The sequence below is a fragment of the Lucilia cuprina genome, chromosome 2 (genome assembly GCF_022045245.1).
Source record: "Lucilia cuprina isolate Lc7/37 chromosome 2, ASM2204524v1, whole genome shotgun sequence".
NCBI classification, from domain to species: Eukaryota; Metazoa; Arthropoda; class Insecta; order Diptera; family Calliphoridae; genus Lucilia; species Lucilia cuprina.
This window is the reverse complement of record NC_060950.1, coordinates 26,624,016-26,648,263: the sequence shown is the minus strand read 5'-3', so window position 1 is coordinate 26,648,263 and position 24,248 is coordinate 26,624,016. Positions and strand designations below refer to the sequence as shown.

General features: G+C 31.6%; 7 protein-coding genes across 9 annotated transcripts; 3 read left to right on the top strand and 4 right to left on the bottom strand.

Annotated features, from left to right (window-relative positions):
- The first annotated feature begins 352 nt into the window (after positions 1-352).
- LOC111679218 lies at positions 353-1,714 on the top strand. The gene is made up of 3 exons (XM_023440747.2): positions 353-697; positions 756-1,058; positions 1,418-1,714. The coding sequence occupies exons 1-3, from the start codon at positions 398-400 to the stop codon at positions 1,619-1,621; spliced, it is 807 nt and encodes a 268-aa protein (XP_023296515.2). The 5' UTR covers positions 353-397; the 3' UTR covers positions 1,622-1,714.
- Positions 1,715-1,987: 273 nt separating this feature from the next.
- Positions 1,988-3,511, top strand: LOC111679231 (early boundary activity protein 2). The gene has a single exon (XM_023440759.2). It carries the CDS (start codon positions 2,556-2,558, stop codon positions 3,396-3,398), a length of 843 nt encoding a protein of 280 aa, XP_023296527.1. The 5' UTR covers positions 1,988-2,555; the 3' UTR covers positions 3,399-3,511.
- A 6-nt stretch (positions 3,512-3,517) lies between these two features.
- LOC111679206 (probable NADH dehydrogenase [ubiquinone] 1 alpha subcomplex subunit 12) lies at positions 3,518-5,007 on the bottom strand. The gene is made up of 5 exons (XM_023440734.2): positions 4,868-5,007; positions 4,697-4,795; positions 4,434-4,611; positions 4,281-4,365; positions 3,518-3,732 (listed from the first exon to the last, which is right to left on the bottom strand). The coding sequence occupies exons 2-5, from the start codon at positions 4,789-4,791 to the stop codon at positions 3,659-3,661; spliced, it is 432 nt and encodes a 143-aa protein (XP_023296502.2). The 5' UTR covers positions 4,792-4,795; positions 4,868-5,007; the 3' UTR covers positions 3,518-3,658.
- Positions 5,008-5,094: 87 nt separating this feature from the next.
- Positions 5,095-5,991, top strand: LOC111679209 (actin-related protein 2/3 complex subunit 5-C). Its single transcript, XM_023440738.2, has 2 exons — positions 5,095-5,433; positions 5,499-5,991. Exons 1-2 carry the CDS (start codon positions 5,224-5,226, stop codon positions 5,739-5,741), a joined length of 453 nt encoding a protein of 150 aa, XP_023296506.1. The 5' UTR covers positions 5,095-5,223; the 3' UTR covers positions 5,742-5,991.
- Positions 5,992-8,126: 2,135 nt separating this feature from the next.
- LOC111679173 (dynamin-1-like protein) lies at positions 8,127-15,969 on the bottom strand. The gene is made up of 7 exons (XM_023440691.2): positions 15,516-15,969; positions 11,063-11,207; positions 9,880-10,996; positions 9,207-9,519; positions 8,913-9,147; positions 8,627-8,838; positions 8,127-8,561 (listed from the first exon to the last, which is right to left on the bottom strand). The coding sequence occupies exons 1-7, from the start codon at positions 15,615-15,617 to the stop codon at positions 8,505-8,507; spliced, it is 2,181 nt and encodes a 726-aa protein (XP_023296459.2). The 5' UTR covers positions 15,618-15,969; the 3' UTR covers positions 8,127-8,504.
- A 644-nt stretch (positions 15,970-16,613) lies between these two features.
- Positions 16,614-19,421, bottom strand: LOC124421324. 3 transcript variants are annotated; one of them, XM_046956321.1, is made up of 4 exons: positions 19,373-19,421; positions 19,068-19,107; positions 17,518-18,204; positions 16,614-17,424 (listed from the first exon to the last, which is right to left on the bottom strand). In XM_046956321.1, the coding sequence occupies exons 3-4, from the start codon at positions 18,179-18,181 to the stop codon at positions 17,255-17,257; spliced, it is 834 nt and encodes a 277-aa protein (XP_046812277.1). In that variant the 5' UTR covers positions 18,182-18,204; positions 19,068-19,107; positions 19,373-19,421; the 3' UTR covers positions 16,614-17,254. The 3 variants fall into 3 exon arrangements, with proteins under 3 accessions (XP_046812277.1, XP_046812276.1, XP_046812274.1); XM_046956320.1 differs by having other exon boundaries at positions 16,614-17,985; positions 18,049-18,204; XM_046956318.1 differs by having other exon boundaries at positions 16,614-18,204.
- Positions 19,422-20,916: 1,495 nt separating this feature from the next.
- Positions 20,917-23,330, bottom strand: LOC124421467. Its single transcript, XM_046956722.1, has 2 exons — positions 23,211-23,330; positions 20,917-23,144 (listed from the first exon to the last, which is right to left on the bottom strand). Exon 2 carries the CDS (start codon positions 23,111-23,113, stop codon positions 21,413-21,415), a length of 1,701 nt encoding a protein of 566 aa, XP_046812678.1. The 5' UTR covers positions 23,114-23,144; positions 23,211-23,330; the 3' UTR covers positions 20,917-21,412.
- Between the last annotated feature and the right edge of the window lie 918 nt (positions 23,331-24,248).

The following is a 24,248-nucleotide window of genomic DNA, read 5'->3' as shown; positions in this document are numbered from 1 at the left end:
ATAGATAGATAGATAGATAGATAGATAGATAGATAGATAGATAGATAGATAGATAGATATATAGATATATAGATAGATAGATAGATAGATAGATAGATAGACAGACAGACAGACAGACAGACAGACAGACAGACAGACAGACAGATAGATAGATAGATAGATAGATAGATAGATGAATGGATAGCAAACATGCTTCAACAAAATTTTAATACATATGAAACAAAGGAATTAATTCTTTAGAATTTATTAAAAATTTCTGTAATTGAAACCCCTTGTTGTGTATAATAATTCACCGTTATAAATTTAGTACTAAATTATTGCTTCTCCTTCCAAAGAAGTATATGAAGAAGAAAATATGTCGATATGTATATCAGTTTTCATAAGAAATTAATGTAAAATGGATACAAAATTATTTGTAAAACCTTTTGATATTGTAAAAAATATACAATTTCAATGGTATTTAGTTCAATATAATAAAGATCCAAATAAATTTGCACGTAAAGTTATACGTTCCGATGAGATTATATGGAATCCCAATTTTCAATTACCTATGCCAAACTATGAAACTCAACAGAGGGAGCACGTCTTGATACCCGATCAAGGACAAATATATTTAGGTTATATTATACATAAGGCGTCTAGTGAGCAGGAAGCCTTAGATCGTTTAAAACGCTTACAATATCTTAGTTTGCAAGTGGTAAATTTTCCCAAATATTTTATTTTGTTAGTGTTATTTGCATACTATAATTTTCCAGATACAATCGCGTGGTCTTAATGATATTATGCAAAAAATTTATTTCAATCATAATTTTTGGATTTTAATAATGTATTCAAATTCATTATCACTGTCACTGCACGTGGAAAAACAAAGTGCTTTTGGTATTTTCCATAAGAATGAGGTGATCGTTAAAAAGGAGAGTGCAAATAATATTGTTGCGTATATACAGGAGAATCAAGCCACACATAAGGGTCTGGTCATAAAGATAACCAATAATTTACAGGAATTATTGTATATTATGGAGATTCTTAAAAATAATGTAGTAAACAGCTTTCAAAATGTAAGTATTTGTGTATATAATTTAGAATTGCATTTGTTAACATAACAGTTCCACTGTTTTGAGAGTGATCGACTTAGATTTTCCAATAAATATACATCTTTTTATCTATCTATCTATCTATCTATCTATCTATCTATCTATCTATCTATCTATCTATCTATCTATCTATCTATATATCTATCTATCTATCTATCTATCTATCTATCTATCTATCTATCTATCTATCTATCTATCTATCTATCTATCTATCTATCTATCTATCTATCTATCTATCTATCTATCTATCTATCCATCTATCTACCTATCCATCTATCTATATATCTATCTATCTTCTATCTACATTTTTAATATCATTTTAGAATAACTCTATATTTCTTGGCCAGAAAAGAGAGGAAACCTTTAGGAAACTACAGCAATTGGAGCTAGTGATGCAAAAGGAAGGTCAATTTTTATTACAGACTTTGCATAAATTGGATGTTAGAAAATCTCGAGTACGTCAAAGAATCGTATACTTAAAAACTTTAGCCAGTTTAAATAATATACAAATTACTAATAACAATTAAAGTAGATTATATAATAACAAAATTAATCGTAATTTAAGACGCAAATTGTAAAAACAAAAAAAGTTATTTTGTATTGCAAAAAAATATAATATATTGTACATAACACACACACACGCATATTTAAATAATAAATTTTAAATGTATAACCAACTCAATATCCTGTTGCTCTTGTTTAAACATGTACTATGTTTTTTGTGGAATATGTCCGCTGAGCAGATGCAAAGTGTAAGTTTAGAAAAAAGATTATGAAAAATAATTCTAATACTTACAATGATCTTAAAATACAAAGAAAAAAAGTAAGATTTCTTTGAAGGATCCTCTACTTTGTTTGGTAAAGCGTTACAGCGCTCAAGGTATACAAACATATTGTCATTCATACACGCCCACAGAACATAACAAAACGACTGGTGGTCTTATATACAATTGAACGTTCTACCAACTAACCGATCAAACAACCAACCAACCAACAACAAGTGTTAATAAAGATCATTGAAGTTTATGCAGAGATTTTTACATTATTGTGCACATTCAAGATCATTCATGTCATAAATGTTGTTCTTTGTTTTTTTATGTCACCAACAACTACAATTATTATCCGCAGACGGTCCAATCCGAAAATGTGTATGCAAGTAAGTAGCATCTGTTCATAAAAGGTGCAACTAGTAAAACTAAACAGGTAGACTAAAGGATTAGTTAAAATGCAAATCAGTAGATAGACAGACCGACATACATACTGTATGTCTGTATTGTAAAACTAACAATAAATGCCTAAAATACCTGTTAGCTTAGAAAAAGGACAGGTTGCTAGTTAGTTATAACAGCAAGAGGAGTGTTAGTGTTTTTGCTATATAAACTAGGCATTTGAATGAATAGAGCACAGTTCAATTTAGAACATCTTCGAGAGTAAATTAAAATTAAATACAAATAACCAAACATGACTTTGCAAGAAATCTTAGATAAAAATCTATCTGCAGCTGATTCGAAAATGGCACATTATATAGGCTTTGATTTGCGTATAGATTTACTTGTACAACGGCAGTCACAAAGTACATCCATGTTTGAACGTCTAAAAGTTATTATCGATCAAATAACGGAAAATTCCAAAACACATTCCATGGAGGAAGAGCAAATATCACCCAAAGTTCCGGCCTTTTTAGCGGATCATAATTATGCCTTTTCCAATACGTCGTCGGGTATATCTTCAGCATCTTCATCGCCACCGCTACCACTATCCTCCTCCTCTGCATCGCCATCGTCTTCCTCTTCCGGCGAAAAAGAAAACTCGAGATTTAAGAGATGCCTTAAAGTTTCAGCTAAACGCAAAATAATTGATGACGATCAAGAATTTTCGGTTGATGATGAGGACATGGCATTACCGGAGGAGGAGCAAAGCCAGCAATATCCTCAACAAGTTGATGAAAACATTATTTTGGGCCCAAATGGCACACAAGTTGATGTGCTTTCCTACAACAGTATCATTTGGTCCTCAGCTGCTTCGGCCACACGCCAACTTTTGGGTTTTGTTTTTAGTAGTGATGTTTTGGCTACACACACTTTAACCGGCAAACCATCACCCGCCTTTTATGGCCGCGAAAGACCGGCAAAAATGCAATTAGATCCCATTAAGGCAGCTGATATCATACACTGCGTACGCTCCAAGTTCAAGTGTACCGAACGTGAAATTAGAGCAGCCATCACTACTAAATGTTCGGATACTTCGAAAAAGTACAAGAGACGTCATCAAAAACAGTTGGAATGTTCACAAGTTATGAATTAGTTAGAATTTAAACGGTAATATGGAGGAATTCAATTCAATACACTTTTGTAAATATGTATTTTAATGTTAAGTTATGTTTTTTTTTTACTGTGTGATTTTTTTAATAAAAAAAATTTTAATTTAAGAGTTTGAAAAGAAATGATCTTTTGTTTTATTGTTTGCGTTTCATTGCATTTTTTTTATATTTTCAACAATTTTCTTTCCTTATTTAAACTACACAGAAAACTTCTCCTATTTCGACACACTAATGCGAGCGATGTTTACTTACTGCCCGACTTTTTGGGATCCCAGTCTTCAATCTTTGGCCGGGTAGTACTGTAGGGCATGTATGCCTCTAAAAATAGAAAGAAAAGAAAGTTTTTAGTATTAAGTATAAAATGGTAAATAATTTAGCTATCAGTGGTTATATTTCATGTTAAGATAGTTCAATTTTGGTTCAGTTCTAGTCTAGTTTTAGATCAGTTCTTGTTAAATTCTAGACCAGTTCTAGATTAGTTCTAGTTCACTTCTAGCTATATTCTAATTGTGTTCTACTTTAGGTTTGGTTCAGTTTGAGTTTATTTCTATTTCAGTTCTAGTTCAATTCAAGATCAGTGTCCAGTTCTGCTTTCTCTCCAGTTCTATTCACTTAAATTCTGGCTTAGTTCTAGTTAATTTCTATTTCAGTTCTAGTTCAATTCAAGTGCAGTATTAGTTTAATTCTAGTTCAGTTCTAGTTTTGTTCTTGTATAGTTCTACATCAGTTCTAGATCAGAATAGATTTCTTTTAATTTAATTGTCCAGAAACAATTTAATTCAACTAAAAAAAATGGTCAAAAAATTGTGGGTATTAAATAAATGCTATTTATACTACTTTGAAAATAATTACTAAAACACTCTTACCTTGAGTTCCAGAATGGTTCTCACTGTGATCAGCCATCCACTTGTATTTGGGACGATTACCATCACGAATTGGTGGAAGATCAGTCTGAAAAAAAAACAAAAGATTTTATATTTACAAAACAACAAAAAAATCCATTCTCCTCTCAAACTCACCTTATAATGCATCCAACCGAACCAATCAGCGGGTATTTGAGAGCCATCATAGTCCATGCCGGCGACATCGGAAAATTCTACCCAACGATTTCTGCCATAGAAATAATAGGGATTTTCGTAATATTTATTACCATATTTATCGGTGCCCACTAGGGTGCCCAATTTTAAATCATCGGTTCTGCAAAAAACAAACATTTTTGGCAAAAATTAAACAAAACATTTATACTTAAAAATTATATAAGAATTAGGAACACAATACTTGCCTATATAATTTCAAGTAGGTATTTTTCAGACCACCATTTTGGCGTACAATCTGATATAGTTTACCCAAACGGTCTAGGCCCAGATACTTTGACATTTTCCTAAATGTAAAAAATTGAACAATTTTGTTAATAATTTCTGAAATTTTCAAGAAAAAAAATGAAATATTTTACTTGTCTGCTAGACGGTGCTGCAAAAACGTTCAAACAAACAGCTGGTTTTTGACAGTTTACAAAAAACAACAACAAAATTATTTACAGAGTTGCATTTTTCTTGTAATTATTAAACACAGCCATTGTTATTTTTTTTTTGCAAATGCAATTTTGCGATATGCGTTTTTAAGCCGCCGCCTTTAATTTTAAGCGACGTTGGTCTTTGCTCCATATTCGGTAAATCTTCTTCTTGATTTTATAAGTGATTCATTTACAATTGTTTTTATCTTTGTAAAAAAAACTGAAAACTTAAAAAATAAAAGGAATTATTTAAAATATTTCCAGAAAAAATAAAAAAAGACTGTTTGTTTATAATAATGGCCAAAAATACCTCCAGCTCTGCATTCCGTAAAATCGATGTTGATCAATATAATGAAGACAATTTCAGAGAAGACGAAGCCGAATCCGCTGTGGCACAACTCGATGAAAATGAAATTACCACTTTGCTAACACAGGGCAAATATATAGAGGCTTTGCTTTTGGTTTTACAAAATGCTCCCCTAAGATGTAAACAGCAGCATGTCAAGGTAAGTCTTAGGCAGAAAAAAAACAAAGTACTAAAAGAAACTAACGCCCACTTTGTTGTTTACAGGACCACGCCCTTAATTTAACTTTAAGGGTTTTACTTTCTATCAAATCCTCACAGATGGATCAGGCTGTTGAGACCTTAAATGAAAATGATCTATTAGATGTTTTAATGAAATACATCTATCGCGGCTTTGAGATTCCTTCGGAGGGTTCGAGTGGCCATTTGCTGCAGTGGCATGAAAAAGCCTTTGCCAAGGGTGGTGTTGGCTGTATTGTACGTGTACTATCGGATACTAATCGTGCATAAAGAACTTGCCAAAGAACGATCGATAGTTAAAGTGGAATTGTTAATGTAATTGTAATTTAAAAAAATGTTTATGCATATTTTTTGTCTTGTCATAATTGTATGATTTTTTGTATGTAAACAAAAGTTGCTGTATAACCTACTTGCATCCCCATGAACAGAGCACGCATGTTTCCGCATGTGGCTATGTAAATTGTAGGCGATTTTCGGACTTAAAAAGTATTAAATGTGTTTGTTCTTTTTTATTTTTAAATTAAATGTGTTTTTGCTTGTTTGGGTATAATATACAATGAAAATAGTAATAATAATAGGCATTTTGCCTTGTACCGGAAGGTTGTTACCTCTGCAATAGATAAGGAGTTAGAATTTGTATACTTTTTTGGTTCGAAAAATTATATATAGTTGAAAGGAAGTTGAATATTTCATGAAATTCGAAGAAAATCATTTAGGTCCGCTACTGTGCTCTCCTTTACCTTTGTCCCTGTTTAGACTCGAACCTACAACCTTTGGTCTGACATACTGCAGACACACAACTAAATAGTTACACATTATGGATAATGAAGTTAATTTGCCTTCCGTTGCTTTGAAAAGATATGCGGCTACAGAGTGGTCCAAATTGTTGAGAGATACATTATCATTGTTAACAAAATGCTGTCCTCAGGACAGTTAAAGGTTGTTACAGATGTCTTTAGGACATCATCTTGAGGAAACGTCTTTTAAATACAACTCTCACTTTTATGAAAAAGAAAAACTTTTTACATTAAATTCATCAGAAATCTTCAAATAGAAAGAGCCTTAGGACATTAGGCACCTTCTCACCCTAAGGATCTGATGTCGTTCAAAAATTCTTAAAATGTTAAAGTTAAACGTGTGCTATTTCATCTGCATTACATACATATCTTGTCTAGTATATGTCTAATCGGAGACCATAAGTTCCATTGTGATTTCCTTCAATAAAGTGTAGATTCAGAAAACAGAGAATCTAAAACACCACCACAACACAGGAATGAAATATATAGATAATTATGTATATAATAAAGGAAATCTATATTCCCCTACAAAAACCCAGTCAAAGAAGCTACTGATACCCTTGACAAAACCTAGTAGACTGCGAGGGTTAAGTCTTGCAAATCATAGCTACTGTAGAAGCTGCTTGGAAGTGAATCGAGGAACTGGAATCGGTACAACACCTTCTATGTGACTGTCCAGCCTTACAAGAGCACAGACTACTCAATCTGGGTAGAGCTCTTTTTCATGATCTAGACTGTCTCAGAGATGCGTCACTGATATGATCGGTTTTATTAAAAGCACCGGCTGGTTTACATGGAGACCGAACGGACCAAGTAGTCAACGAAATTAGGGAGGGTAACCATTCTCTCATCGCTAGGGAATGATAATTCTAAGGGTATCACAATGGGCCATAAGGTCTCCGAGTGAACTCGCTTGCTAGCGAGCAACCCACGTAACCTAACCTAAGTCTTGCAATTTCCCCCAATTTGCCATGGAACCTATTTCCTAGCTATTTCAGCCTGAGGTTCTGTACCCTAGGACATTGGCAAATGATATGCTCGATTGTCTCTACTTTCTCCTCATCTTTGCATAACTTGCCATAGTCCGGTACACTAATGTCCCACTTACTGACAAAGGTTCTAACTGAGCAGTGTCCAGTTAGATTCCCTATCAAAGCCCTTATCAAGTTTTGGTCACAGAGCCTTTGATATTTTGCAATCCAATCTACTATTCCACGACTGGTTAATGATGTCGCGTATTCTTTCGAATATCAACATATTATAGTGAGAAATAGATGGTTTTACCATTCTTTCCCTGTCTTCTATATCAAGGTAGGAACCTAATCTAGCTAGTTCGTCCGCAACCTCATTACCATGCACATTACAGTGCCCTGGCACCCAACACAATCTAATGACAAACAGTCTCCAACTAGGTGCGAATGTACCGTGTGATAGTCATGCTGCTCTAACAGTAGCCCGTCAGAGAAAACTGCACACCCACCAAAAAGTCTATCGGATACAAGCCAATCATCTCTAGTTGGAAATTCTATAAGAAGGTGTTTTCCCGAAGTTGAATTAATCCGTAATTCCACGAAGGTAATTACCCTGATCAAGCAGACCCACTTCGTATGAAATTTTTGTATATTTTAGTCTAATTTATTTTTAATTTCGTTATTTAATAATCCTTTAAGAGATAGACTTTTTTTGTTATTATTTATTTTAGCAAAACCTTGTGAAGTATGCAATTTCTTTTTTTTTTATAATTCATTTAAACTAATTTTATACTTTAATTTCTTGTTTTTAGCGTTTGGAACAGTAACTAAATAAGGCAACCATAAAAATTGTGTTTAAATAAAATAAAGGAAAACAAAAATGAAAATTATTTTTTTGCTTTAAAACATTATTCGTTGAAGAGTGTATAAATGAATTATTTAATTTAATGAATTAAACAAATGTATGGTTATTTTTATAAATAATACAAAAAATAATAATAATAATAATTCATATGAAAAATTAAAAGCAAAATAAATGTAAAATGAAACTATACGTCAACGTTTTTTTTAAGTTTCATTAAAATATTAAGACAAGTTTTAAATAAGAAGAACAACATTAATAATATTATCCGTCCTTTGAACTCTACGTCAAGATATTAACTTTCGAACAATTAATTAGTAGTTATTGTAGTATTATTTTTTTATTGATGATATTTGTTTGTTTTTTATGAAATTGTACGAAGTGCATGCGTAAAGTTGTAACTCTACCACATGTGGGTTTCACGTATTTCGCTAATAATATGATTGGCACGTGTTAAGGCCTAAAAACAAAAAAAAAATAAAGAATATTAAGTAAAGTTTAGTGGGTAGTTAGTCATGGACTTACCTTCAACATATCACCAGCTTCTTTTCGACGTACGGCAATGTGATCCGATTCGTTGAGTAATGTATCGACTTTTTCCGATTTATACAAATGTGTTACTAATTCACTTTGTAAATTATCCTTAACATAATTAACTAGAAAATGCATAATGGCCTTTGGTACAGAATCTTGTATGGATTTTCGCACAATATAGAAATATGATTTAATCAAACGTTCTATAATAATAGTATAAATTGCAAACATTAGAAAAGATACAATTTAATTAATTTAATTTAATTATTAGCCTTACCTATAACATCACAATCTTTTTGTTCTTTATCAGTTAAACGTCTGGAGTTTTGATGCACCGGTAAGTCGGGCAAAAGATTAACCGGTTTAACTGGACTGACTACAGCATTGTGTAGAGGAGTATTTTGATTGGAGTTTTCAATACTTTCAATACGATTATTTGTAGGGGCTGGAGGTAAAATATTCGATAGCCAGTTATTGGGATGTGAGGGTGTTGAGTTTTCGTTGACATGATTCTGAAACACAAGAAAGAAAATTAAAACAGAGAACCATCATAACCTTGACGATATCTTACTTGTTCCAAGTTATTTTGTTGCTGCTGCTGTTGTTGTTGCTGTTGTGCCATCACTTGGGGTGATGAATTTACTGCTCTGGGAGTATTCGAACGTCTTTGCTGTTGTTGTTGATGACCATAAGGGTCCATAATGTTATCAGCCTTTAAGAGACTAGGCACTAAGGCGGCATCTTTATGAAAATCTGGATGTTTGGTATTGATGTAAGCCAGTTCGATGGCTACTAGATTCTCTACCATGACATTAGTGGCTGGTAAACGACGACGCAAAAGCGTGGTTACCACATCCACAATTTTCTCATGCAATTTAGGGAATCTATAATAGAAAGTATGTAAGTAAGTAAGTAAGTAAGTATGGAAGTAAGTAAGTATGGAAGTAAGTATGGAAGTAAGTATGGAAGTAAGTAAGTAAGTAAGTTAGTAAGTAAGTTAGTAAGTAAGTAAGTAAGTAAGTAAGTAAGTAAGTAAGTAAGTAAGTAAGTAAGTAAGTAAGTAAGTAAGTAAGTAAGTAAGTAAGTAAGTAAGTAAGTAAGTAAGTAAGTAAGTAAGTAAGTAAGTAAGTAAGTAAGTAAGTAAGTAAGTAAGTAAGTAAGTAAGTAAGTAAGTAAGTAAGTAAGTAAGTAAGTAAGTAAGTAAGTAAGTAAGTAAGTAAGTAAGTAAGTAAAGTAACACCTGCCTTAACATTTCCTGTTGCACTTCATTGCCACAATGTTGCACTATACGCTGCATTTCTTCATGTATCAATTCGACACAACGTAATGACGGTTCCTCTAATCTGCGTATTTGCCTTTTGACTAGCAATTCGAATGACACTTCGGGCACAAACAGAGCCGGTCTAGGACCAGTAGCATTACGTATGGCCGTTAATATATCCATTTTACTAAGACCCGACAGCGGATGTATAGAATCGAGTGTTCGTCCAAAGGTTTCATGGAAAATATAACAAATGCGAGCACCACCACACAGTTCAGTCGTCTCAATATTACGTGCTGTTCCCTCAATGGTGGAACAATAAGCGCTAGCAAATTTAGTTATTATTTGCAAAAGAGTTTGACTTTTATCGGAAACATCTTCACCGTACGAGTGTAAAAGCGATTGGAATTGTGACGACATAACATTGACACGAGTCTTAAGGTCGGGCAGACAATCCCTAATATGATGCATGAGAAGACGATTGAGTGTTTTAGCCAAATAAGGTGTACCATTGCGTGTTGCCAAAGTAGGATATTTGCGTTGTAGGAAAGCAGCCTCATCCTTTAATTGCTCCTCAATATCTTTGTTATCTTTAATGTCCTGCTGCGAACGATTCATTACACCAATAATACCCAATTTAACGGGTATAACACGACCGCATAATATATCAATGGCATCTGTGCCAGCATCCATCAAATCCAATTTAGTCACCACCGCCAAAGTACGACGACCATCTGGATCCACATCTTTAGCCAATTTTAAGGCTTCACTTGTTGCCATATCCGTATTGGCCGCCGTTACAGCTAATATTATAGAATTGGGATTCTCTATGTATTTTAAGACCAAATCTTTGATCTGTTGTTCAATATCTTCGGGTTGATCTCCCACTGGAACTTTCGTTATACCCGGTAAATCGACTAATGTCAGATTTACCACACGTGTGGAGAATATTTTTAAATTAATAGCCTCCGAACAAATGCCTTTATTACTGCCAGCAATACGATCAGTTTCCTCTTCGATTTCTGTGCGTATTTGATCGAAATCTGTAAATATCTTTTTGGTATGTAAAAATTTACCCCATTCTTCTAAGTTCATCGTGCCTAAGCGTGGTAAAAAGAACAGATTAAATTAATTTCAAAATTTCAAAATTTTACGCAAAATAATACCATTTTCAGCTGAGCGATTGGTGCGATCATCTAAAGGACAATGAATAAGTTGTAAAATAAGGGGTCGCCGTGTAACAATACCAGTTCCTCGTGGCAAAAATGAACGTCCTACCAAACTTTCAAGTACGGAACTTTTACCAGAACTCTGTAAAGATTTAAATATTGAATTGTTTTACAAAATATAAAGACAAAATAATTTAAAACATATAGAAACTCAAGATTTTTTTTCAACCGAGCAGAATTAATTAATAGCAAAACGCTTAAGAAATTCAATAACAAAACATATGTACGTTTTAAACAAAAATATAATTTGATATGAGATAATAAAATAAACTGTATGTTTTTATCTATCGCAAAAAAAATATTTATAAATAAAAAAGAACATTTAATTAGTTTAGTCTAGCAACGCTTTCAAAATTCATGAAATTTATTTTTAACAATAAGCAAAAAACGAAATGACGATAACAATTCATTGACCATAAAACATTGACCCATTAACAATTAGAGACTTTAAAAATAATAATACATATAAATAAACAATTAACAGGTGACAATAGTGACCAAAATGTTTTACAAAGATTGAAGGAAAACATAATAAACAATAAACAACATGTAAAGAAGAAAGGGTGGGGTAATTTTAAAATAAACTACGGAAATAAATGTTGTATTGCAAAGTAATTGTAAATTGAAATAGAAAAGAACAAAAGAAATCAAGTTTATAATAGAATGATATAAATGCGTGATTGTTCTATGGCGTTTTGATATTAATTTTACAAATAGAAGTTTTGTGATATAGAAAGGCAGATAGATAGATAGATAGATAGATAGATAGATAGATAGATAGATAGATAGATAGATAGATAGATAGATAGGTAAAGAGATAGATAGATAGATAGATAGATAGATAGATAGATAGATAGATAGATGGATAGATGGATGGATAGAAAGATAGGTAGATACATAGATATATAGATAGATAGATAGATAGATAGATAGATAGATAGATAGATAGATAGATAGATAGATAGATATACAGATAGATAGATAGATAGATAGATAGATAGAAAGACAGACAGACAGACAGACAGACAGACAGACAGACAGACAGACAGACAGACAGATAGATAGATAGATAGATAGATAGATAGATAGATAGATAGATAGATAGATAGGTAGATAGATAGATAGGTAGATAGATAGATAGATAGATAGATAGATAGATAGATAGATAGATAGATAGATAGATAGATAGATAGATAGATAGATAGATAGATAGATAGATAGATAGATAGATAGATAGATAGGTAGATAGATAGATAGATAGATAGATAGATAGATAGATAGATAGATAGATAGATAGATAGATAGATAGATAGATAGATAGATAGATAGATAGATAGATAGATAGATAGATAGGTAGATAGATAGATAGATAGATAGATAGATAGATAGATAGGTAGATAGATAGATAGATAGATAGATAGATAGATAGATAGATAGATTGATAGATAGATAGATAGATAGATAGATAGATAGATAGATAGATAGATAGATAGATAGGTAGATAGATAGAGTCATCTTGTCCCGATGTGAAGGCTTAAGTGCAATGAATCCTATGGGCCATGCTGACGTAGTCAGCTTTGCACAAGCTGGCTGGCTCCAAGCGGTCACCCTTTCAGACGGGTCATAGGATGAGTACGAAACTAAGAACTACTCCTCCCACCTGACAGACGTCTGTTTTCCATATTGGGCGATCTATCAGTATTCCCTCTATCGATTACTTCTCCTAGTGGATTCCAGCACTTAAATCTGCATGTCCGAAACCCATCAAGCGTATGTTTCCATATTGGGCGGCTTGATGGTCTGTCTGTTTGATCCCAGAGGGACGGCAACTTTGGGCCCTCCCCCAAATCATGTCACAAGAAGAAGAATGTCAATCGTATCCTGTTCGGGGCTTAACAATCTCCGGAGACCCTAATTCCACGGCGGTGACACCGGGCTGTGATGAATAGAATGTGGCAAGATCCTTAAGGAAAATCCGGGACCTGCCCATCAAAATAATGACGCTGGATGATTCCAGGGTCACATAAAACTGCTGACTTGTTCGAATGAACGCTCTTCGTTACTTCTCAAGTTGGCGCTTGATTCCCTTGGGGAACAGTGGCCAGGTGCTTTGTTGGACGTGGTCCCGGAAGGTGAAATTCCTCGCGAGATCAATTGCCTCCATCCCAAATGACCCGCACTACCCGGAGGAGATTCTGTCGTTTCTTCGGAGCGGAAGTGCAGAAGCAAAGTGATTTTGATAGTATCACTCTCCGTATCTACCGCAGTGACGACAAGCGTTAATCTAGATAGTTCGCTGAAAAGGATGAACACAACCGCGACGATCCCGCTCGATTACTGGGTCCGGAGGATCAGAATTTTATGTAGAAATACATCTCAATCGATTCGTATTAATGACCCTCTGTTCGCTACCAGAGATTGAAAATTCTAATCTCAGTAAAATTTGAAAAAAGAATCAAATATCTTCGTTTATTTTGAAATGGGGCTGAAGAGTGCTCTAGGCTTGTATGAAGGAATAAAATGTATCCGAAAGAACTGGAATAGTTATGTCTTGTAAAAATATGATAGAATAACGTGCCGCAACGGCTTTGAAGTTTCCAAGTGCATTTACAAGGAGAAGAAATAAATTATGTACTTCACTGTAATGGAATCGTAATGTGCAAAGAGTGCGCATTTCAGAAACATTTAAAACACAAAAATTGCTGGACAACTTTTAAAGTTATTGCAAATTAACCTGGCCATTAACGTGTTCTAAAAAATGTATATTCTTTCTTGGGGGAAGTTTTCCCGTTTTTCCTACCGAACGAAAAAAAAACAAGTAAGCAATTATAGTCAGGCGAGGTCGACCATATAATACCCTACATCTTTTACAAAAATATAATGTAATTTAGTTGCCATAATAAAGCATTTAAGTTGAATTGTACCTTGCCTCAGATAAGCATACTTAAGCCGTTTATTGTTGAATAAAATCGTGGACATTTTAGTAAAATTTTGATGGGGCTTTTCATAACGACTAGGGTCATATGAGAACCTATTATTATGGAATTCGTGAGAGTCATCAAATCTTATATAGAACTTGATTTTTGCAGATATGAGTATATTATATATAATTATGAACTCAAAAGCCGCCAAATAGGCTTCAGTTGTATGGGGCTATGTAAAATAATGGACCGATGTAAACCATTTTCAATAGGCTTCGTCTACGGTATCATAAAAGATCATGTGCCAAATTTCATTGAATTATCTTCAAAATTGCGACCTGTAGTTTGATTACAAAGTTTAAAAGACCTATTCGGGGGTTTCAGTCGTATGGGGGCTAGGTGAAATATTGGACCGATATTAACCATTTTCAATGAGCATCGTCTACGGTACCATAAAAGTTCATGTGCCAGATTTCATTGAATTATCTCCAAAATTGCGACCTTTAGTTTGATTACAAAGTTTAAAAGTCCTATTCGGGGGTTTCATTCGTATGGGGACTAGTTGAAATAATGGACCGATATTAAACATTTTCAATGGGCATCGTCTACGGTACCATAAAAGATCATGTGCCAGATTTCATTGAATTATCTCCAAAATTGCAACCTGAAGTTTGATTACAAAGTTTAAAAGTCCTATTCGGGGGTTCAGTTGTATGGGGGCTAGGTGAAATAATGGACCAATGTTAACCATTTTCAATAGGCTTCGTCCCTGGGACAATAGAAGATCATGTACCAAATTTCATTGACCAATTTTTAGACAATTTTCATGTTTATACTAGAACCTTAACTGCAAAAAATTCTCTTACCAATCTTAATATACTTCTAATGTGTTAATAGAAATTTCAATTAATATCACCATTATTTATTTGTATATATAATAAAAACAACAATGCCGGCTGATGGTAAGACCTCCCTAAACTAAAAATAAGCAACAACAACTTCCCATTTAGTGCACACACACGTAAAAATGAAACCCAAAAGCAAAAAAAGATGGATAGGTACTTATAAAAAAAAACGAAACAATGTTGTTTTTTGCCTTTGTCCCCTTCATTCAAGACAAATGTTTATGTATCCAAAAGTTTGTGTGAATATATCTTTATCCTACTTTGAAAAGCGAATTATTGATTTTTTTCTACTATCGCGTTCTACATTTTTCGTCTCCTTAAATAAAAACAGAATCAAAACATTTGTCATTTATTGTTACATAAAACTGGCAAAAAAACATGAATTTTTTTTAAGTAAAATTTACAAAATTATAGAAAAATTCATAAAAACAGGTCTAGACATGTGTGCCGGTAACATAAATATTATATAATTATTAATTTTACAATACAATAATTCAAACAAAAACTGTTCAGTTTAAGTACTTGAGTAGATTTTTTGATAATCTTATTTCTTTTTTTGCTTACCTGACTACCCAAGACCACAATTTGCGGCAATTGTATGGAATCGGAGCCAACTGTATTGAATACATCTTGTAGTTTATTAATCACCGGAATTAAGGCTTCCATTTTTCTTGAATGTTATTATAATTTCTGTTTTTTCGCTAGCACTTGTTTAAAATTTCATTAAATATTTTGACGTACATAAAATATGCAAAAAATAGAATTTGCAAATTTCTTTTTTTCACGCACTCTTTACACCCCTTGATGAAAATTTATGATATTTTTTTTCTAAGATTTTATCACAATTTTTGTAGAATTAAGTGCCAAAACTATAAAAGCACTTTGTTTTTTTTTTAAATAGATAAATTTCTTTAATTTTTATTTAATTAATATGTTAATTTTAAGCAATATTTTATTAATCACCGAGCAAAAGAATTCTATATTTTCTTCAGAGTTCTACGCCGGTCCAACTAAGCCTAGCCGCCGACTAAATGTCAAAACAGACACCGTCTAGAAATTTTTTTGGCTTAACAAGCAGAGTTGTATTAAATAGTTCATAGTTTTTAAGAAATTGTCCATTTATTATTCGTAATTAATATTTGTAATTATTCATACATAATATTTCTTGTTTTTGTTCGAAACTGCAACTTGTCTTTTCTATTTGTTATAACAATTTATTTAAAATTTTATTCAAGCTGTGTTTCAATGTCATATCACAAACAGGGTGAGACATGTATATACTGGAATTAAAAAAAAAACAGTTGAAAATAGATAGATAGATAGATAGATAGATAGATAGATAGATAGATAGATAGATAGATAGATAAATAGATAGATAGATAGATAGATAGATAGATAGATAGATAGATAGATAGATAGATAGATAGATAGATGGATGGATAATATTTAATCACGAATGCCAATTATTGTGTTTAAGATCATTCCAATGTTGCATCTTGAATATTTTTATTGGGGAATTAACTAAGTGAATGTGTTAATATAATCTGAGAAATACTCATCAAGATGTTTTCTACCTATTGGTCACGTGTAGGTTTATTAACTCATTAATTTTTTATCACTAAAAAATATATAATATTTACGAAATGTCAGTGCTTAATCTTATTGAACTTTTAATTCAGTTTTATTGAAATAATAATAAAAAAATAATCAAGATTGAATTACTTACACGTGTAATAAACTATAATAAAATAAATTGAATGAAATTACTTTGGTATTATCTTAACAATATTGGTGAGAACTTGTCAGAAACTGAGAATATAGTTCTGTAACTTTTTATTACTGCATGACATCGGAGATGAATTGAGACAATAATTAGATAATAAAATTCATTTGAAAAATTTAGCTATTCCCTTATAAACGCATCCTAAAAATTGTCCTGCCAATTAGACCTGAGAGAACAATTTTTGAGTCCATATCTTGAAGCTACTATTTTCAATAGATTTTCTCTGGAGTTGATATATGGTGAATGTGCAGGCCACTTTAATCCAGGTATAATTTTCGAGTCTAGCCACTTAATTGCAAATCTTTTTTTTTAATTTTGTTAACTACATGTATATTAAAAAAATTAATAACAATTATTAATAATATATCAACAATAAGTATAGAATTTCAACCATTTCTGAAATATTTGAAAAAGTTTCTATTGTTTTGTCAATCACTGTATGTACATGAATAATTACAAATTTGACATTTCTTAACAATTATTAATTAACAAACACTTAAATTTATGATAAAGTTATTAATTACTTCTTCTTCTTCGTTTCATCTTTAACTTCATTAAATAATGAAAAATCGAAAATCATTTCATTAATTATAAGATCCTTGTAACGACTGTAAATTGCAACATCTCGCTTAAGAACTTTTTCAAATAACTCGAAATCGATATTATCCAACTCGATTGAGTACTCATCACCTAATAAGGGGTTGTAGATTTTAAATCTCTTAACTTTTATACCCGTTAGCTTGTAGAAACCAAATCCATAGATTATCGTTTGATAAAACTTACTTGACGGTATAATGAACTCATCGCGTGTTAGGGATTTAAATTTAGAGGTTTTTATTTCGTATATAACATCATTGTCAAATATTAAATCGGCATCTGCATTAAAATAATTACATCCTAAATTAGGATTTAAGTGTACCATGGAATAGGGAAGACGTTCCAAATAACGAATAATTTCTCGCAAATTATTCTCATTCACAGTATAATCAATTTTCGGTAAATCGTCTCCAAAATATATTAGATGTGATTGTGATACAGTTTTAATACTTTTTATTATGTCCATGGCCTTGGTGTTTGAATCTTTATATATTTCATAATGTTCCTTAATTGCGTTCTGCAATTTTTCATCGGTTCGAATGAAGAAATTATCCGAATTTTCCAGTATTATTTCGGTACGCATGTCTTTTATTTTAATATTATACTGATTGGATAAATGTTTTCGTATAAAATAGTCCATAAAAAGTCCATGAGCTGAAAAATAACGATTTTTCTCAACACTTTCATCATATCGAAATGATCTTCCAACATGTTTACTTTCTATTTTGGTATCTTTGACAAGCATTTCAAAAAAGAACTTGACATTGGGAAACATATCGAGTCTTTCATTTGTTATTGTTGTTGCATTTGGAATATACTTGAAATTATCATCATGTGACATGTTTAACATGAATTTCAAAAAGGTGTAAATGGCTAAAAGTTAAAATATTAAGTAAAAATTAAACAAGTAATATTTCTATATTCGGCTGTGCCGAATCGTATATACACTTCACCAAGTATGTTTTAAAAAACAAGTAATATTTCTATATTCGGCTGTGCCGAATCTTATATACTCTTCACCAAGTATGTTTTAAAAAAAACAGTTTTTATTTATTTTGTATCTCTGCACACATGTCACACATAACATACACACAAACAAATATAAACTGTAGCAGAAAGAAATATTAACCGTTGTACTGTAATACCACCGTCAAACTGTATTATCACCCTCAAACAAATATGTGCTGTATTACCAACATATTACTGCTTTATCTCCTTGTTCTAGTTACACCCTTCACCTTCGTGAGAACAGAACAGCATCCAAACATACAAAAAAAAAAAAAAAAACACAGCTGAATAAAACCAAATACATCTCCACACACACATGTACATCTTTATCCAATTCACAGTGTTGTTGTTGCTTTTTTAACAAAGCATGAAAAAAATGTGGCTTATTTGATGAAATTTTCAGAGGTTGTCTCGGATTTTTGCTCATATCTCCGTTATTTATAGACCGATTTCGCTGATTTTAAATAGCGATCTTCTCGAAAGCATGTCTAACTGAATTATTTAAGATTCGGATTTCGCCGATATCTGGGGACCTCTAAAAACTGATTTCAACAGACAGACGGACATGTCTTAATCGACTCCGCTATCTATAAGGATCCAGAATATATATACTTTATGGGGTCGGAAAATTATATTATAGAAATTACAAACGGAATGACAAACTTATATATACCCTTCTCACGAAGGTGAAGGGTATAAAAAAATAATTTAATACAAGTTTTACTTACTTAAGTTGTGCGAATATTAAGTCCGAATCTTATACTGCCACTGAAAAATGAAGGTATATATATATATACTATTAAAAAATAGAATTTATAAGTATAAATTGCAGTAGCCAATAAAAAGATAAGATATTGAATTAGCGGTTATTTCCCTTATTAAAAAAAATAATTCGCAGAACTATTATCACTAAGAGCACTTTTATTTTTTTTACGATCTTGCTAACATATGCATAAATGTTTGAACCCTCAACATTTATGCATATATTGAGGGTTCAAAATTAGATATTAAAATGGGTTAAAAAAACAATTACCTTGCTGGTGGAGGGTATTTAAGAATCGGCACAGCCGAATATAGCACTCTAACATGTTTACATATTATTTAATTCAAAAATGTAAGAAATTTAATTTTACTTTCTCAAATTTCGTATATATTAAAAGATGAGAATTATTAAACATTTACAACACAATCTTTATTTTAACACAATATATAAAAATTATACATATTTGTTCTTAGATCACTTTTAAAACATTTAATTTCTTATCAATTTGCACGGTCCGAAAAGTTGAAATATAAATGGTTTATTATACCTCAACCCAATAGACAGTTTGTTCTTAAACTGACCTATTATAGCAGGTCTTTACTTAATTCTGTACATTGGTCTATATTTAAGACTATAGACAGGTCTATAGTATGAACTATAGATTGGTCTATAGTAAAGACTATAGACAGGTCTATAATAAAGACTACAGATTTGTCTATAGTAAAGACTATAGACAGGTCTATAGTAATGAATATAGATTGGTCTATAGTAAAGTCTATAATAAAGACTTTAGACATTTCTATAATAAAGACTATAGATTGGTCTATAGTAAAGACTATAGATTGTTCTATAGTAAAGACTATAGACAGGTCTATAGTGAAGACTATATACAGGTCTATAATAAAGACTACAGATTGCTCTATACCCTATATTATAGACTGGTATATAGTCAAACTATAAACTAGACTGCAGTCAATCTTCAGACAGGTCTATAGTAAAGACAATAGATTGGTCTATAGTAAAAATTATAGATTGGTCTATAGTAAAGACTATAGATTGTTATATAGTAGAAACTATAGATTGATCTATAGTAAAGACTATAAATAAGTCTATAAGCAGTAACGACTATTGATTGGTCTAAAGTACAGTCTGTAGTAAAAGCTATAGATTGGTCTATTGTAAAAGCTATAGATTGGTCTATAGTTAAGACTATAGATTGGTCTATAGTCAAGAGTATAGATTGGTCTATAGTCAATACTACAGATTGGTCTATACTTAGTCAATACTATAGATTGGTCTATAGTCAATATTATAAATTGGTCTATAGTCAAGACTATATATTTGTTTATAGTAAAGACTATAGACAGGTGTATAGTAAAGACTATAGACAGGTGTATAGTAAATACTATAGACAGGTGTATAGTAAATACTATAGACAGGTGTATAGTAAAGACTATAGACAAGTGTATAGTAAAGACTATAGACAGGTCTATAGTAAAGACTATAGACAGGTCTATAGTAAGGACTATAGACAGGTCTATAGTAAAGACTATAGACAGGTCTATAGTAAGGACTATAGACAGGTCTATAGTAAAGACTATAGACAGGTCTATAGTAAAGGCTATAGACAGGTCTATAGTAAAGACTATAGACAGGTCTATAGTAAAGACTATAGACAGGTCTATAGTAAAGACTATAGACAGGTCAGTAGTAAAGACTATAGACAGGTCTATAGTAAAGACTATAGACAGGTCTATAGTAAAGACTATAGACTGGTCTATAGTAAAGACTATAGATAGGTCTATAGTAAAGACTATAGACAGGTCTATAGTAAAGACTATAGACAGGTCTATAGTAAAGACTATAGACAGGTCTATAGTAAAGACTATAGACAGGTCTATAGTAAAGACTATAGAAAGGTCTACAGTAAATACTTTAGACAGGTCTATAGTAAAGACTATAGACAGGTCTATAGTAGACTATAGACAGGTCTATAGTAGACTATAGACAGATCTATAGTAAAGACTATAGACAGGTCTATAGTAAAGACTATAGATTGGTCAATATCAAAGACTGTATATTGGTTTATATTAAAGACTGCAGATTGCTCTATACCTTATATTATAGACCGGTGTATAGTCAATCTATAGACTAGTCTGTAGTCAAACTATAGACTAGTCTATAGTCAAACTGTAGACTGGTCTTTAGACAAACTATTAACTTGTATGATTTGAAATTGTATACAGGTCTATAGTCAAACTATAGACTATCAACTCTTTTTTCGATTCGCTGACTTATGATTTATATAACTTATTTATTAGTGTTCAGAAGTTTGGTTATATAATCGTGCTGACCGCAACTATAGACTGCAACATCTTGCCTAAGAGTTTCTTCGAATAACTTGTAATCAATGTTATCCAATTCAATTGAAAACTCTTTTCCCAATAGTGGATTGTAGATTTTGAATTTTTTTACTTTCTTATGCGATTTCTTATAGAAACCAAAACCATGGATAATCGTTAGATAAAATCTACGTAACGGTAGGTTCGATTCGTAACATGAAAGAGATTTATATTGAGAGGTTTTTATTTCATATATTACGTCATCATCAAATATCAAGTCGGCATCTGCAGTAAAATAATCACAATCGAGTTGGGGATTAAGAATGACAGACTTATAGGAAAGCTTTTCCAAATACTGTATAATATCTAACAAATTATCCTCGTTCACAGTATAATCATTTTGTGGTATATCGTTGCGAGCTGATATAAGACTTGATAGTGATACTATTTTAATACTTTTAATTATGTCCATAGCCTTAGTGTTTGGATCTTTAAAAATTTCATAATGCTCTGTAATTAAATCGCGCAATGTGACATTTTTACCAATGATGTAATTACTTGGTTTATTTAAAATATTTTCAGTTAATGTATCCATTATGTCTATATTATATTTATTGGATAAATATTTTCGTATAAAATAATTCACAAAATATTCATAGGCTGAAAAATAACGATTTCTCTTTACATCTTTACTATGTTGAAATGATCTTCCAACTTGTCGTTCCTCGATTGTTGTATCTTTAATTAGATCTTCGAAAAACAGCTTGACATTAGGAAACGTATCCAAACTTGTTAGTGCTATTCTGCTTGCTATAGGAATTGGTAACTTTGACCTTTTTTCGAGCTCAACACGTCCATAGACTGCAACATCTCGCCTAAGAACTTCTTCGAATAATTCGTAATCGATATTTTTCAATTCAATTGAAAACTCTACACCCAATAATGTATTGTAGATTTTGATTTGTTTTATTTTGTTACCCGTTTTCTTATAGAAACCAAATCCATGGATAATCGTTAGATAAATTCCACTTAACGCTATGTCCGACCCATACAATGAAAGGGATTCAGATTTAGAAGAAGTTATTACATATATTGCTTCATCATCAAATATCATATCGGCTTCGGCTGTAAAAAAATCACAATCTAGTTGGGGTTTTAAGATGACAGATTTATGGGGAACCTTTTGAAAATAATCTATTATTTCTAGCAAATTATCCTTGTTCACTGTATAATCACTTTTCGGTCTAAGGCGGTTATTTGTTATTAGACTTGATAGTGCCACAATTTTAATACTTTTAATTATATCCATGGCCTTGGTGTTTGGATCTTTAAAAATTTCATAATGCTCTTTAATTGAATTTGCCATAATGTCATCAACTATGTAATTATTGGGATTTTTTAAAATCTCTTCGGCATTTGGATCTATAACTTCTATTTTAAATTGATTGGATAAATGTTTTTGTATAAAATAATTCACAAAAACTTCATATTCATAATGACAACTCATTCTCTTTTTATCTTCACTATATTTAAATGATCGTCCGACTTGTCTTTTCTGTATTTTTGTATCCTTGACGAGAGCATCGAGAAACTGCTTGACATTAGGAAACATTTCCAAAGATTGTGTTATAATTATTGTTGTTGCGGAAGGAATTGGTAATGTTGTCATGTTTTCGAGATTTTTTAAGTGTTTAAAATAGCTAGAAAAAAAACTTTGTTAGTAAAATTTTTAATATACATTTAACATTTTTACAGTTTTTGCTTACCAGCTGGTTTAAAAAAAACAAAATATGAAAAAATGAATTGATTAAACGTATAAATACAGAATTGGGTTGCGAGCTGATAAAGAGATTTATAAAAACTAATTGTTTGATTTCAAAAATTGTTTTGCTGCACTCGTAAAATTCGACTTCGTTTCGCATTCTATCTCTCTCAAAAAGTGTTCCCACTAAAGAGAGTATAGATAAAGAAAGAAAAATTTGACGTCATATACACATGTACTGTTGTATACTTGTACACAAACATTTGGATATTTCCCCAGTTAGATGTGAGCTTTGCTGTTTAAATAAGTTACTTTTTATATTGTACGCCACTTTAGTGGGGAGGATATATTGGGTTTGTGCTGATGTCTGTAACGCATAATATAGATAGATAGATAGATAGATAGGTAGATACATAGATAGATAGATAGATAGATAGATAGATAGATAGATAGATAGATAGATAGATAGATAGATAGATAGATAGATAGATAGATAGATAGATAAATAGATAGATAGATAGATAGATAGATAGATAGATAGATAGATGGATAAATAGATAGATAGATAGATAGGTAGATAGATAGATAGATAGATAGATAGATAGATAGATAGATAGATAGATAGATAGATAGACAGATAGACAGATAGACAGATAGACAGATAGACAGACAGACAGACAGACAGACAGATAGACAGATAGATTGATAAATAGATAGATAGATAGATATTTAGATAGATAGATAGATAGATAGATAGATAGATACATAGATAGATAGATATATAGATAGATAGATAGATAGATAGATAGATAGATAGATAGATAGATAGATAGATAGATAGATAGACAGATAAATAGATAGATAGAAATATAAACTTTGTAGTCAAACTACAAGTGGCAATTTTGGAAATAATTCTATGAAATTTTGTACATAATCTTTTATGGTACCATAGACGAAGCCTATAGAAAATGCTTAAAATCGGTCCATATATAGCATGAACTATAAAAAATTTTACCGACTGGAATATAGTTTGGGCAATAGA

Bases quoted from the DNA above. Each gene is read 5' to 3' on its own strand.
- LOC124421324 (XM_046956318.1), bottom strand. From the start codon at position 18,181: ATGTTAAACATGTCACATGATGATAATTTCAAGTATATTCCAAATGCA.
- LOC111679218 (XM_023440747.2), top strand. From the start codon at position 398: ATGGATACAAAATTATTTGTAAAACCTTTTGATATTGTAAAAAATATA. The intron at 698-755 runs GTAAATTTTCCC...ATAATTTTCCAG, and splicing joins AATATCTTAGTTTGCAAGTG to ATACAATCGCGTGGTCTTAA. The intron at 1,059-1,417 runs GTAAGTATTTGT...ATATCATTTTAG, and splicing joins TAGTAAACAGCTTTCAAAAT to AATAACTCTATATTTCTTGG.
- LOC111679206 (XM_023440734.2), bottom strand. From the start codon at position 4,791: ATGTCAAAGTATCTGGGCCTAGACCGTTTGGGTAAACTATATCAGATT. The intron at 4,366-4,433 runs GTGAGTTTGAGA...TTTTTTTTTCAG, and splicing joins TCGGTTGGATGCATTATAAG to ACTGATCTTCCACCAATTCG. The intron at 3,733-4,280 runs GTAAGAGTGTTT...TTCTATTTTTAG, and splicing joins GAACCATTCTGGAACTCAAG to AGGCATACATGCCCTACAGT.
- LOC111679231 (XM_023440759.2), top strand. From the start codon at position 2,556: ATGACTTTGCAAGAAATCTTAGATAAAAATCTATCTGCAGCTGATTCG.
- LOC111679173 (XM_023440691.2), bottom strand. From the start codon at position 15,617: ATGGAAGCCTTAATTCCGGTGATTAATAAACTACAAGATGTATTCAAT. The intron at 10,997-11,062 runs GTATTATTTTGC...TACCACGCTTAG, and splicing joins CAATCGCTCAGCTGAAAATG to GCACGATGAACTTAGAAGAA. The intron at 8,562-8,626 runs GTAAGTCCATGA...TTTTGTTTTTAG, and splicing joins AAGCTGGTGATATGTTGAAG to GCCTTAACACGTGCCAATCA.
- LOC124421467 (XM_046956722.1), bottom strand. From the start codon at position 23,113: ATGACAACATTACCAATTCCTTCCGCAACAACAATAATTATAACACAA.
- LOC111679209 (XM_023440738.2), top strand. From the start codon at position 5,224: ATGGCCAAAAATACCTCCAGCTCTGCATTCCGTAAAATCGATGTTGAT. The intron at 5,434-5,498 runs GTAAGTCTTAGG...TGTTGTTTACAG, and splicing joins GTAAACAGCAGCATGTCAAG to GACCACGCCCTTAATTTAAC.